Below are 15796 nucleotides of genomic sequence, written 5' to 3'. Positions count from 1 at the left end.
TTTAATGAAATTCAAAGGGAAACAATACTAGATTCTTTCCTGGAAGCAAAACCAGAGAAAGACCCCACCAAGAGACCTACAGACCAATTTCCCTAATGAACATAAATATAAAAATCCTCAACAAGACATTGGCAAACATAATGAAGCAAATAAGATTCTATACTATGACCAAGTAACATACTGTACTAACAGCTGAAGAAAAAAAAACATGATCAACTCAATAGATACACAAAAAGCTTTTGATAAACTCCAACAGTCATTCATGATAAAAACCCTCTATGAAAAAACCAATAAGAGGCCGGGGAGATAGCTCGTAGAATAAGCTCTTGCCTGGCAAGCGCAACGGCCTGAGTTCAATTTCCAGTTCCATAAAAAAAAAAAAAAAAAAAAAAGAAAGAAAAGAAAAAGAAAAAACCAACAGCCAACATCATTCTAAGTGGACAAAAACTCAAAAGCTTTCACTCTAAAATCAGGAACAACACAAATATGTCTATTATCTCCACTCTTACATTCAACATAGCCCTGGAAACTCTGGCCAGAGCAGTTAAACAGAAAAGAAATAAAAGGAATGACATACGGAAGAAAAAAGTTTTTATGGGTGTGCTGAGCCAGCAATTGAGACCAGGCGTGGTGGTGCACGCACGCCTGTGATCTCAGTGCTGAGAAGGTTAAAATAGGAGGATCACTATGAGTCTGAGTTGTGTAATGTGACCATGTACCAAATACACTAAAAAAAATTTGCAGATGACATGATACTCTATAGAAGACCCCAAAAACTCCATTAAAAACCTGCTACATTTAATAAGTAAATTCAGTGGCACAGCTGAACACAAAGTCAATACCCCAGAGTCAATAGCCTTCCTGTACACAAGAAACAAACTGAGACAACAGTTTTTTTGTTTTCAATTTTTTTTTTTTTTTCAGTACTGGGGACTGAACTCAGTATCATGCGCTTGCCAGGTAGGCGCTTATGCTGCTGAGCTTTCTCCAGCAACAAATTGAGAGAAATCAGAGAAACACCACCTTTCAGAATAGCAACCAAAAAAATGTAATACCTAAAGAATCAATTTAACAAAGGATGTAAAAGACCTCTATGTACAATTGTATAATAGGAATGAAGTGTTCAAAAGGGAAGAGAAACTGGGATGGGGAAAAGGTGAAAAGGGAAAAGCAAAAAAAATAAAGTTAAGACAGTTATACTACTTATTTCTCTTAGTTCATTGGAAAAGAAAGGTCTGTGCTAATACTGTCTCGACAATTAAATGCCTGTACTTTATAAACACCACTGCACTCGGACCAGCCTAAAATGCCTATATCTTCTACTCTGAGTAAATAATTTAAAAATAATATGCAATACATTAACCATTACTACTGTTCTAGTGTTTTTTTTTTTTTTTTTAAGTGAAACAAAATTAACTCTAGTGAAAGGTCACCTATACATTTGAATTTGCTTATTTGATAGAGTCTTGCTATGCTGCGCCCAGGGCTCCAGGGCCCAGCATGACATGCAGTACTGGCGACTGAACTTGGATCCTTGCGCTTGTCAGGTAGGCGCTTAGATCACTGAGCCATCTCCCCAGCCCGCCTATACATTTTATAATATAACTTTCTCTTCTAAAGAACAATCTTAGCTGTGGAAACACACCTATAATCCTCCCACTTAGGGTCCAAGGCCGGATATACCGTAGCTATGAAATGCTTCAAGGCCAGTCTATGCTACATAACACACGTCAAAACTGTCTCAAAAAACCCCACAAGTTCATGACAGGTTCATTGAAAGAAATCTGAAAAACAGGCTCTTTTCCTAAATTTACCTATAATAAAATGTTTTTAATTTTTTTGGTAGTACTTGGGGAGCCCACACTTAACACATGCTAGCAAATGCTTTTCCAATGAGCTACATTCCAGTCCTTTTTAAAACTTTTGAGACATGGTTTTGCTATGTTGCCCAGTCTGTTCCTGCTTTACAACCCTGAGAAGTTAGGATTGTAAGTGCATACCATCATGCTCAATTTTTTCTTAAATGATTCTCTTAAATGTTTCTGGACCAGCACCCTTAACAGCACCAGGAAAGTTGGGTCCTACCCCATGTGGATTGCCAGAAACTATGGAGGTGAGGTGAAGCAAACAGTTGTAACAAGCTATCCAGGAGATTCTAATATGATGAATTTGAGGACCAATTAATGTTTCTAGGCACATTTACTCAAGTGTAAAGACAAGATTCAATACAAGGTTTAATATTTAAGAATCTGTCAATGCGTTTATTAAATCTCAGTATTACATGTTTGCAGTACAACATGACTAGGATCACCACGGGGAATTAGTACAAGCTCATAACATCTTAATCCTTTTACATTCCCCTTCCCTATGTAAAACAGGTGGGTGCCACCAGGCATGTGATCCTAGTACTGTGGCCGACTGAGGCAAGAGTATAGTAAGTTCAAAGATTGCTTGGGCAATTTAGTGAGATACTGTCTCAAATTTTTAAAAACGGGCTTGAAGATGTAGCTCAGTGGTATAGTGCCCCTAGGTTTAGGACCCAGCACTGTGCAAAAAAACAAACGAACAAACAAACAAAAAATGAAACAAAAATGAAAGCTATTCATACTGCAAAATGCCACGATTTTGGAATTATCTCAGTGAGTCCCATTTATTGTACAATTAATGTTAATAATTATAAAAGACTAGAACAGATTTTTGGCTGTAATGTATCTCTAATAACTATTACTGTAAAACTACTTTTGTGAACACTAGTAAGGAATTTTATTGCTATAAAAAAATAGTAGGGCTTCTTGTGCTATGGATAACCAATAAGATAACAATGTACAATGTATTGATTATCAAAACTGTCCTATTAATCAGCTGTGAAACTGTCTCATTTATGTTTCTCAATAAAAAATAAAATTAAAAAAAAATAGTAGGGAGCAGAAATGGATACCATGTTCTATCGTATCTATGAATCGGATTTAAAGTGATTCCAATAAAAATTTTTAGAATGGCTGCTGCTGTTTTGGTGGGGCTGGTGTGAATTAGACAATTTACTGCTACAGTTAGAAATGAAGCAAAACTGCCACTGATTCTTTTCTTCCTGTTGCCAGAGAATTTTTGAAAAGAATAAGCAACTGCCAAGCATCAGATAATAAAGCAATTAAAAAGTCTTAATCATTTCTGGAAAATAAAAATGTAAGATTATAGAGGAAGAACTAATGTCTCTAGACACTATGGCTATGTGCTTCATGTACAATCTGTAATAGTAGCCAGACCACAGAAACAAAACACATACACAAAATTAGCACAGCATGATGAAACCACAAGATCGAACAGTCCCAAAATGATGTCTCTGACTAGATTTATACTGTTGCAGCTGTGGCTAATCTTGTTATATGCCTCAGTCTCTGGGAAGGATTGGGGCGGGGTAGCAAACACTACCCAAAACTATACAGTTATTCCTCTTTTTTTTTTTTTTTCTTTTGAGCTAAGGTCTCACTATGTATTTTACACTGGCCTTGAACTTACTACTTAGTCCAGGCTGGCCTCAAACTCATGGTGATCACTGTACTGGGATTACAGATGTACACCACTAGTGTCTTTCTAGTTGTCTGTCTCTTACCCCTTTTTAGCCATCTAGAAGGATCCTTATCATCTGTAGGTTTGGCAATACCTAGGAGAAAGCCAAACGTGTAGCAACTTAGGGCTTTACTACTGCATGAACCCTGACTGGTGTACCCCAAAAGGAGTCTATCAGGAAACCAGTCATTACCCAGTGAGAGAACAAAATCAAATTCACAGAATCTGCTCAAGGCCCCATTCTCTACTAGATTCTTGAAGTTACTAAAAATGTTTTAACTGGGGTGGGGAAATAACTCAGTGGCACAATCACCTGCCTGGCAAGAGCAAGGTTGTGAGTTTGATTCCCTCTACCAAAAAGAAAGTTTTAACTGACAAAAAAAGAAGTTTATAGAAATAACCACCAAGCAGGAGGAGAAAATATTTCATATAATGCAAGTGGTTGCATAAGTGCCAGCACCAAAAATAAGTAAGAAAGGTGGTTAACCTGTGACATAACCTTTCAAGGACTCAAATACGATCAGACACTAAACCAGACTCCAGCCAAACATTTTCACACAGCTCTGAACAGATTTTTATTTTTGTACTGGAGATTGAACTGAAGATCTTCTGCTTGCCAGGCTGATGTTTAAGTTGCTGAGCTGTCTCCCTGGCCAACTGAAGGGATTTTTACCAACAGTTCCAGAGATATATTCTACATGAATAATGGTTAACAGGATATTGCAAAAAAGACATTTAAAAACAGGTGCATTCTGGCCTGTAAATCTCAGCTACCAGGGACAATGATGCAGGAGGACTGCTTAACCTCAGGAGTTAAGAATTTTGAGACTGGATCTTATTGTGTCATTCAAGCTGGCCTTGAACTAATGACGATCCTCCTGCCTCAGCATCCCAAGGGCTGGGATTACAAGCAAGTAGCACCACAAATTTTCTTTAAAAACTACGAAACACCCTGTCCCATATGTAATCCCATTGGTTGACCATAGTTTTGTCCCGCCTCCTGCCCACCTAAGCGAGTTCCCATTCTCTCTACCTTAGCATCACATGGTTTTACACTATAAAAGTCCCTGAGACAGCTTCCCAGGGAACTACCCACTCGGGCCCCCCTCCTGTCCTTCTCTTGGACAGGAGCTTTCTTTCTCTCAATAAATATATTCTGCTCATAAACAAAACAAAACAAAACAAAACCCCTACGAAACATATCCCAGAACCCTTTCTTGTTGTTGTTGTTCCTCGCATGCCTTCAGGGCACGTTTGGCCAGCGGGAGATTTGTGAGGTTCGAACTCCAGCCACCTGAGGCTGACAGCTTTGTGGAAGCAGCCACTTAAAGGACTGAGCTAGGCCCAGGCCCCCCCAGAACCCTTTCTTTCAAGGAAAATTCATCTGGTTACCCAACACACAGTAAAACAGAACAGTGCTGTATGCTAAATTCCTATCCATTCATGATTCATCAAAAGAGTTTCATAGAGGAAAATAAAGATACCTTAAGACATTTGGGCCAATGCCCTTACTTTCCTAAGCAAACAGGTAGAGGGAAAAAACAAACAAACAAAAAACAGGTATAGAGACAAGACTAGCTGAGATTAGAGTGAGACGCAGGACTAAAATTAATTCCCATGGAACTTCTGAATATTCCTGCTTTGCTGGTCTTACTTATACAAGTAAGTTCCTGTCACTTCCTGAGCGAATGGAGCATTAGCTCAGCCATGGTCCCTTTAGTTCAGCAATGTTCACTGTGACTTCAGGGTAACAAACAGATCTACTCCTTCTCACAAACAGACCCAATTCTGAATAACACAAAATACAAAAAGTGAAAGGATATTATTACCTCATGTTCTTTCTCTTGCAGCAAAAGAACAATGTCTCCTGGTTCCACTCCTGGGGCCTGGTCTGCCTCCCCAGTAAATGTAATTCTCTGTCCATGTTTCATGCCTTTGTCTACATGAACTTCAAGAATCTTGACTTCTTTAATCACCTTCTTCCCTTCACATTTTTTACAGCGGTCCTTTTCATTAATTACCTCTCCTGGAAAGATAAGTCATTCAGATTTCTAAGAAACAGAATCACATACCGCACTCTTAAAACAGTCCTGTTAATGCCCTTAATTCATTAAATATATTTTCTGAATTTCTTTTTAAACTCTAGCAAAATTTAAGTGTTATTCTGAATGACAAAAACCCATCTTCTTAGAGACTGCTATTCACTACTCAAGAGTGTAATATGCCCTAACATTTTGCTCCTGACTCTTTCAACTCACTATGTAGCCCAGGCTGGCCCTGAACTCACAGCAAACCTCCTGCCTCAGCCTCTCAAGTGCTGGGATTACAGATGTGTACCACCACACCTGGCTTGACTCTACTTTTATTTTACTTTGGGGGGTCAGGAATCGGAGGACCTTGCGCTAGTCAGGCAGGTGCTGTACCACTAATCTATATCCCTGGCATAAATTCAGTTTTAAAACTAAAACAAAGCCCAAGAATCAAGAAAACATTTGGGTGGCAAGATGTTGAAGCATCTGTAACTGCTTACTCAAAAGGGTTTTTCAGTTCTAATTTCAAGTTAAACAATGGACAGAAGACACCTTTAATAAAAATGTACATATTCTTTATAGCCCATTATTAAATTGGTACTGGAGTTTATTTCATAGACAAAACCTGATGCTCAGGATTTCCGCCAGAGCTTCCTTTTGTTGTCTACTATAGAGCTGGAAATCAAACCAAAGATCTTCTGCATGCAAAGAACCAGACTAAGCGCTACACCCTAGTCCTTTGTCTTTTTATTTATACTGTCAAATAAAGTGAAGATCTAAATTTTTAATGTCTATTGGCTATTTTGTTAGATGTAATTACTAACATCAGGGACTATTTCTAGAATAGTATTTTTGGTCTTTTTTTTTTTTTTTTTTTCCGTGGGGACACAGAGGGTTTCACTATATAGTTTAGGCTGGCCTTAAACTCACTATGTAGCCCAGGTTAGCTTCAAACTCAGAAAACAATCTTTTGCCTCAGCCTCCATTACAGGTATGAACCACCACACACAGCAAAAGCAGTACTTTTGCAAAGTATGTTATATGAAACAATTCCTCAAGATGATGGGGAAAAGATTTCAGTGGACTTTGCTTTCTTTATATTAGGAACTGTTAGCAACTTTACAAAGGTAAAATGCAGGGAGATTCTGCAGGAGGTGAATATAATATTCAACTTAAAATTATCTTATGACTTCCAAGAGCAATTTGGGAAAGAGTGCTACACAACTGTATTGTACAACTGTATTGTCTAATATGGTAGCCACTAACCACATGTGATTATTTAAACATGAATTAATCAAAATGAGGACTGGAGTACATTTTAGTAGTAGAGCACTTGCCTAATATAGACAAGGCCTGGGTTGAATTCCCATGCACCACAAAACCAAGTTAGCACATAAATCAATCAAAATGAAAAACTTAAGTTTCACATTTCTTTTCATATTACTAGGGATCAAACTGATCTTTTTGCATTGCTAAGCCCTTACAGCTGGCCAAATAGCTCTATGGATTAAAGTGCCTGCAAGCAGCTGCAGGGGCCAGAGGTTCCATCCCCAGACCTGCTGTGCTGGCAACTGAGACTGGGCAATTGAGACTGGGTGTGGTGGTATGCCTGTAATTCCAGTTCTTGGGAGGCTGTAAACAGGCGGAGCACTAGAGTCTAATCTAGTAGTAAGACCCCAAACAACCTGTAGACCCTTCCCTAAAATAAAAAACCAAAAAAAGGCCTTGAAAATGCTCAGCAAACTTTCAACCACTGAGCTACTCTTCCTGTCCTTAATGGCTAATGCAGATACAAAGCATTTCCATTATCACAGGAAAAACAATCTACTGGATAACTCTGCTCTAGAACAGAAGTATATCACAGTCCAAACCTGGCAATCTGCTTATTTTTATAAAATCTTACTAGAACACAGACATGCTCACTTGTTTACACATAGTGGTTATAAGCAGTAAAAGAGCAGAGGTGAGCCGTTGTGACAGAACCTCTCTGCCTCACAATATTTACTTCTGTGACAATTTCAACATGTCCTGGTTTCCTAGGAAGAACATTATAATGTACTGCAAACAGGAATTAATAAAAAATTGGGGGAAAAAAAGAACTTTAGCAGAGTACAGTAGTACATACTTATAATCCTAGTACTCAGGAGGCTGAAGCGGAACTGCCACAACCTGGGCTACACAGTTAAGTTCAAGGCCAGCCCACTGTATAAAGACCCTACCTTAAAACACCAAGAAATCAAAACACACACACACACACACACAAAAAAAAAAAACCATAACAAAAAAATCCTACTTCCTGGTATCGACATTTAAGTTTATTAAAGCTTACAATAAAATCCTCCATCCATCAGAATAACTAAACGGTTTGCCATCTCATTACTTACCAAATATGATTATCTTTTAAAATGTAAGGGGGAAAAATCATTTTGTCCATCTTTCTGGAATTGAAAGGATTAATCTACCTGAGGTTAGAGTTGTAGCTCGTGGTAGAGTTCAGCAGAAGCAGGAATGAGACCCTGAGCTCAATACCAATAAAAAGATTAACCTTTCACTGAATATAATACAAATTTACTATGTAACTGTGTTCACCAGCCCTGTGTATAATGAAATAATTTTCACAGTTTAAGAACCCTCTTATGAATATAAATTCACTATGAAAATTTTGTCTCTAATATCTACACTCCCAATCCATTCAACATGAAAGCAAAGAAACATTGACACATGTACCTTCTCCATTACAATCAGAACACACAGACTGCATCTGCTGCACCATTCCTGGAGCCAGCTGCCTGATCATGATGCGTACACCTCGACCTCGACAAGCACTACACTTCTGGACAGCTCCAGATTTTCCACCTTGACTAAAACAAGCAAAAATATCAATTAGGTTTTTTTTTCCCCCCCCCCACAGACTTTTCCAGTAAGTTACAGTAACAGGAACTGCTTTTTTTTTTTCAGTACCAGGGACCAAACCCAGAGCCTTGAACATGCAAGGCACTGTGCGTCTTTTCATCTTCATCTTTAACCCCAATAATTAATGACTTTCAGATGTATCAGAAAATGTTCTTTCTGTTGGGTAGTAAGTTTTAAATCAAAATTTTACTTGGTATAGTTTCAGAATGGCAGTAAAAGAACATACAAAAATATACTGCATTTAAGACCAAAATTAGAGAAAAAGGAGGACCACAAGGAAAGCCAACATTTTGGCCCTAGCCTTCCAAGGTCAATTAAGACTCAGGACATATGAGAACTTGTACTGTAATGTCATGTAACTCGGTAGTGTCCCAAATTTTCTGATCAAGGAGATTATGGGCCAAAGAGGAAAGTGATCGATGATGTAGTGTGCCTAAGGAGAGTCACATGGAGAGAAAACATTCTCTCAGGCTTTCACAGAGAGCACATTGGCCAACCAATGGCCGTGACTCATCCACATTGCTGACGCTGACAAAAGTTCTACAATCTGAGGTACAGGATCTCAGGATAAATCCTGAGGGGATTTCACTGACCTTATCAGACCCAAAAGCTACAACTCTTGTTACATAGGTCCTGCTTTTCCTTGGTCTTACCCATCCAGCAGAAAAGTATAAAAACAATATAAGAAGTAAAGCCATGGTGTTATGTTGAGCTGTAGGGGACTCAGGTCAACAATTTCTGACAGTGCCAGTCAAGCAGAAGACCCAATACTATTATGGACTACTGGACTCTTTTAGAATATTTTGCTGAGTTTACACACCTATAATATTCAAATAATGGAACTTAACAAAAAAAGGGGATACAGATGAATGTCCATTTTGTATCTGTGTATTCAAAGTGGTTAGGATATATAGTTACATTCTCTTAATAAATAGAGGGATTTGTTCTAATGGTGTTTGTAAATAGGACATCATGTCCGCATCTTGTACAGCAATTAGCCACTAGGAAGAATATATGCAATGTTTAGATTATTGAAACTGTCCTACCAATTTGGTTTGAAACTGTCTCATTGCTATTTGTTTCTCAATAAAATTATGGAAAAAAAATACTGCATAAAACAACATACTTACCCACTGCATGCACTACAGAGTACATTCTTGCTAAGTTGTAGTTTGGTCGTTTTGCCATTATACAGATCTTCTAAGGATACTCTGGGAAGGTAAGAATCAGGTTCAACCAAATTTTGCAAAATTTCTTAAATATAAGATATAGTTGACAACTGCAAATTCCACTGTAACTCAGCCAACTGAGGTTTTATTTTGTGGCTCAAATTCACAGAGATTATGGACTATAAATATGGTGGAAACCACAGCACCAGGCCAACAATTCATCAAGCAATTTCTTTTTTTTTTTAATTTTATTTATTTATTTATTTATTTATTTGTGTGGCCAGCTCAGCCTACCAGGGGGCAGGGCTGGCTGGCATGTGGTACTGGGGGATTGAACCGCGGTCCCTGTGCTTTGCTAAGTTTGTTCTAAGTAGGTGCTTTAGACCACTGAGCCATCTCACCAGCCCCTCATCAAGCAATTTCTGACGGAGCTGATGACTACACAAAATGAAACAACATTCATCTGACCTCAAGGAAGGAGTCCTTCACCAAAGTAACTCTTCATCCAAAGGTACAAGGATTATCCCCGTTTACAAGATAAAACTGAAGCACAGAGAGGTTAAGAGACTGCTCAAGATCACAAAGGCATATGACTCCAATTCCAAGCTTTACTAATAAGCCTGATTTCTCTCCCTGTACAATCAGAATAGCTACATACCTGTAGTACAGGTTAAGAAAGGAATTTACGATGGTATATGTCTTTACAAAAAGTATTCTTACCTATACTGCAAATGAGAGAAAAAAACAGGCTTTCAACAGATGGTCTCCAAGTTTTAATTTCTGAGGAACCCATCAAACCATAAGTAACATCATATGTTTGAATAACTTCTACCAAGTGCTCAAATTTTGAGTCTATGACCCAAAAGACTGGATCAAATGCCTAAGGAAATGCCTATAATCCTAGCAATTTAGGAGGCTGAAGCAGGAGGTAAGTTCAAAGCCACTTAATAATTAAGACTCTGTTCCAAGCCTGATAACTCAGTAGACTAAAGTGCCTGCTTAGGCAGAGCTCAGCGGCAGGCCAGGGTTCAAACAGAGTGTCATCATGCCAACCCCACCCCTGGGGCGCCCAGAGAGGGCAACTGAGACTGGGCGTGGTGGCGCACGCCTCTAATCCCAGCACTTGGGAGGCTGAAAACAGCAGACTCACTATGAGTCCAATCTGTGTAGTGAGACCCTATACACCATGTCCTAAATACAGGGGGGGGGGGGAACCTCTGTCCCAAAATAAAGGGATCAAGAGTTGGTGATGTAGCTCAAGAATGCAGTCCTACTCTAGGATGCACTAGGCCCTTGGTTCCATACCCAGGATGGAGGTGGTTATGCAGATTTAGCAAGGTCTACATGTTAAATACACAAAGCATTTTTTGTATGTCAATCATATCTCAGTACAGTGGTAGGGGGGAAAAATTAAAATTAATCACACAGAATCTGAATCAGACCAATATCCTAACTGAATTTAAAAAAAAAATAAAGAGGTGTGGTATACAGTTCAGTGGCAAATGGCATACTTAGAACAGATAAGCCTTGAGTCCAATAATCTCTAGCCCCATGAAAAGAAATTACATAAGCAAGTCTTAACAATATTATTCAGTTAGGATTTAGCAGAAATTCATTTACTAATTAAGTTTCATACTTCTTGCTGTTTTAAACTGTCCTTTATTATTATTCTTTTTAAAATCCAACTGGGCACTAACACCAAGGTCTTGCAAATGGCATGAAAACACTACCATTCAGTTTGTCTACTTTCCTTCCTTTTCTCTTCTTCCTTTCCTTTCACTCCATCTACCTCCAGATACTAAAACTCCTTTAGTAATGATTTACTTTAAAACAATGGCACTTAAAAAAGGAGGAAAGAAATAAACCATTTTGCTTACACTAATTTATGGTATTTTTTTTTTTTAATGTATTTAGTACAGGGTCGACAGGGTCTCACTATGTAGATTAGACTGTGATTCTCCTGTTTTCTGGCTCCCAAGTGCTGAGACTACAAGCGCATGCCACCTTGCCCAGTCTCAACTGCTCTCTCAGCATGCCCCAGGGATGGAGCCAGCACTGCACACCAGGGATTGAACCCCAAGCTGCTGTGCTCTGCCTAAGCAGGTGCTTTAGTTTGCTGAACTATCTGGCCGGACCTTAAACTTTCTCAAAATTGTATTTTTAGGCTATAGGTTTTATACATTGGCAGTAATATAAAGAAAACACACCAGTGGACAGAACCTTACCAACACCACTTTGAAATAACAATATGCTTATATTTTTAGACTTTGACAGATTCACTTGTTCATACCTACATCTTTATACTTCTGGTAAGAATGTTTAACCTAAGTTTAGATAGGTCTTTTTATCTCACATATTAAGTTCCAACTACTATACGAAACCATTATCTCAGAAATCATAAAAATCTGTATTTCTTTTATCTGTATTTCAATACACACAGCTAAATAAGGAAAATATAAATAATGTTTATCAGCCTCAAAACACCAGTGAAAGACAAATCTGCATATAAAGACACAGCAACACTACTACTGAAAATAACTGGCAAGAACCCAGATAAAAAGGTAAATGATTAAACACACCACAAAATGGAATACAGTAAGGCCCCCCAAAAGGCAACATTTGCAAGAGAAAATTTTAAAATCTCAGACAAGTTCATTTACTATACAATATGACAATTTTCTGTGCAGAACATGATTTGCAAATGTACTCACTTTTAAATATTCTCAAATTTACTTCTCTTTGCCTACTTTTTTATCAGAAAAACTCCTCTATCAAAAAATAAATAAATGGGGATGGGGAGATGGCTCAGTGGAATAAGCACTTGCCTGGCAAGCTCAGGGGCCTGAGTTCAAGCCCCAGTTCTGCCAATAAATAAATAAATAAAGCAACCGATGCTGCAAATACTATTCTTGGGAGTGATATCCAAGAAATATTTCTCGGTAAATTCTTTTAAAATACAAATTTTAAGATGAGACTGAAGATAACAAATTACACACAAATTCTTCTAAGTTGCTCAAATGTGAAATATAAACTATTTTACTTTCTTAAAGAAATACTTTAAACATACATTTTGAACCTATCTTGGCACTTACAACCAAATACCATTTGCTATCTTGCAAAGTACCAGTCTTGATTAACAGATGATATTCTTGGAAAGTAAAGATTTCAGTATGCTGCTTCTCAGCAAAGTAGGTATTAAGTTATTGCAAATTTTTAAACTGGTATTTACATATAAATCTAAGACCAAAGTTAACAACAATCACATGTTGGCATGTTAATGCCAGGCTGGAAGCCAGTAAGCTCCACAGAACCCATTTTAGGAGAGTTCACACTGAGGACCTACAGTAATGAGTGTACTACATCACAAACACACTAAATACTTCTTAAATTTTTTAGTAATCATAGAACAAGCAGACTCAGGAACATATGAAATATTAACTTGCCACTCAGTAACCACTAACCACCCTTGAAGATTTGAAGCAAAATACAAACATCCAATTATTAAATTCTTTTAGTTACCTAATGAACACAGTGCAGTATTTTTTTCTGATGAAGCACAAAACATCTTATCATGTTTTCACAATCACTTGAAAATTTGAAGAAATAAAAGATACTCACTTGAGTGGATGCATCATGTCTTCTCCTCTTCTTCTGCCATTTCGACTTCTACTCTGATTACCCATGAAGCCGAATAAACCTCCACCAAAAATGTGAGAGAAAATATCATCCATGCCACCACCTCCACCGCTGCCTTCCCGAAGACCTTGCTCTCCATATCTGTCATATAACTCACGCTTTTCTGGATTTGATAGTACTTCATATGCAAAACTTATTTCTTTAAACTAGAAAGAAAAAGTTGGATTTTCAAACAAAGGAATGGGGGAAGGCTACAGAAACCCACAACCTAGTTAACAGAAGATTCCAATTTTCTTTGGTTTAATTCTCATCCTATTTAGGACCTACTACTACTGCTCAGAATATTGATACTACTATTTTCCCATTACAAAACTAAAACAAATCTTGACTGTATGGATATACTTGGTTTTCCCTACAACACTGCTCATTACATGGAAAGTGTTTTAACTTTAAAATTAAAACCTCAGGAAAAAAAAAAAAACAACTTTCAAATAACTTACTTTGTCTCCAGCATTTGGATTCTTATCAGGATGATATTCCTTGGCTAACTTTCTGTATGCCTTCAAAAGAAATTTTGACAAGGGTTAAACACAAATACCAGCTTAAAAGTTTGTAATAACTTAATATCTACTCTTCTAAGAAGCAGCATAATGAAATCTTAACTTTCCAAGAATATCATCCATTAATCAAGACTGGCATTTTCCATCAGTACTCCTTAGAGTATTTATAGTCAGTAAATACTTGGTTTGTATTAAGTTAAAACCATATAATGAAATGGACTCTACAAATAAAAAATATTGAAATATTACTCTATATCTTCATCATCTTCAAATGTCTTTGATGGCCAGTAACTACACAAGGAAGATGCTAAAACGCGGGAAAAATGATTTTCATGGCCCACAAACCACTGCTATGCATTAGGCTAATGCAACAATCCCTGCCCATGATGGCTCCAATTTTCTAAGAGTAACATCAAGTCATGAGGTGGTTTTGTTGTGGGACGTTTTATGTGCATAACGTGGGTAACTGGGTCTACTGTGACCTTGGTTTTAGTAAGGTGCACATATTCCCAATTAGGTGGTGTAGATCTGAAGCACTCAAATCTTCATTCACAGACTCATGAATTATATAATACAGACTAACATTTCCGGTAAGGTAACAGGAAGTCCATTTTACTCGACTCTACCGGTCCCACTGCCTGAGCAGCTTTCCCTTTTTTCTGTTTACCAACACGGATACTCTAAACCCACGGAGATGCTGAATGAAAACGAGTGGCTCTGCGATCCCAAAAATGAAAGATTTTCTTAGCACTGTACAGCGCGCTAAGAGCTTTTCATTTGGGGTGCACTCAGATGCTTGCCCGGGACCTGTGCTTCATCCCTGACGCGGGCAGACGGCTGGGTCACCTGCCCCCGGAACAAAGCCTGCAAACACAGACCCACGCCGCTGGGCTCTGCGGTCAGAGAGGAAGAGGGAGGAGCTCGAGGTCGGCGGCCGTGGCCCCGAGACACAAACCGGACGGCTCGGCACTGCCTCCCGACCCGCGGGCCGACCCGCGCCGAGTCACGGCCGGACGCCTGGCACCGCGCCCCGACCTGTTTTTCCGGGGTGGTGACCCGGCGCGCGGAGAGCCCGCCGCCCTGCCTCCGCGCTCTCGGAAAGAAGGAGGAAGGCAGGAAGGCAAAGAGGATTTCCGTCAGGTTTGCGCAGGGTGAGTTTCGCCGGCTGCAACGGCGGGCGGGCGGGCCGCAGCCCAAGGTCAGCAGAGGCCGGCCCCACCGCCGGCTCAGCTCCGTCGCGCGGCCGCACAGGCCCCGCGCACCCTCCGCCCACTCGCGGCCCGGTACCTTCTTCAGCTCGTTCTCGCTGGCGCCGGGCGGGACACCCAGGATATCGTACAGCTTGGTGTCGGCGACGTTCGCCATGGCGGCCTGCGGGGCAGCGCTCTAAGAGGAAGGCGGCGGCAGCGCACTGGAGCGAAGCCGGGCCACGAGCGGCGACGGCAGCGGCGGCGCAGGCCGAGGGAGACAGCGAGCGGAAGTGGGGCGGGGCCGAACTTTGACCTGACGCAGGCACGCCGTGACGTCACCACGCAGGTGCGCCTCGCCTCTGCCTGCCGTTGGTCTTGAGGCAGTGACAAGTGGCTGGAGAGCTCCTGTGTTGGAGTGTGGGGTGCGACGCGTGTCCGACGTAGAAGATGAGAATGGGCTCGCGCGGCGTTTTCGGGCGCTCATCTTGCTCCGGGAGCTTCCATGGCTGCACCGCGCATTGAGCAGTGCGCTGAGGGTGGAGGGTGTAGGGTGACACCCAGGACCCTGGCAGCTGGCGGACCCACAGGTCTGAGACCCTCGGACTTCCGGTGAAAACGGCGCTTGGGCGGCTGTTTTGCCTTCTCAGAAGTTCGTTGAAAGTGTATTCCCGAGTTTATTTATATTATACCATTTATTTCGCCAGTCTTCCACCCCATACTCCTGACTTCAA

General features: G+C 39.9%; 1 protein-coding gene across 1 annotated transcript in view; it reads right to left on the bottom strand.

Moving 5' to 3' along the window:
* Dnaja2 (DnaJ heat shock protein family (Hsp40) member A2) overlaps positions 1–15383 on the bottom strand; it is a 23973-nt gene extending 8590 nt beyond the window's left edge. The window contains exons 1-6 of the mRNA XM_004629195.3: positions 15163–15383; positions 13816–13875; positions 13298–13521; positions 9641–9721; positions 8325–8458; positions 5397–5593 (exon numbers count right to left, since the gene is read on the bottom strand). Coding sequence (XP_004629252.1) covers positions 5397–5593; positions 8325–8458; positions 9641–9721; positions 13298–13521; positions 13816–13875; positions 15163–15240 — 774 coding nt within the window. The 5' untranslated portion in view covers positions 15241–15383. The remainder of the gene's footprint in view (positions 1–5396; positions 5594–8324; positions 8459–9640; positions 9722–13297; positions 13522–13815; positions 13876–15162) is intronic.
* Positions 15384–15796: the final 413 nt, after the last annotated feature.

This window comes from Octodon degus, unplaced genomic scaffold (genome assembly GCF_000260255.1).
Source record: "Octodon degus isolate 3935 unplaced genomic scaffold, OctDeg1.0 scaffold00028, whole genome shotgun sequence".
NCBI classification, from domain to species: Eukaryota; Metazoa; Chordata; class Mammalia; order Rodentia; family Octodontidae; genus Octodon; species Octodon degus.
Note: the sequence above shows the minus strand (reverse complement) of the source record. Positions and strands in the feature narration are given on the sequence as shown.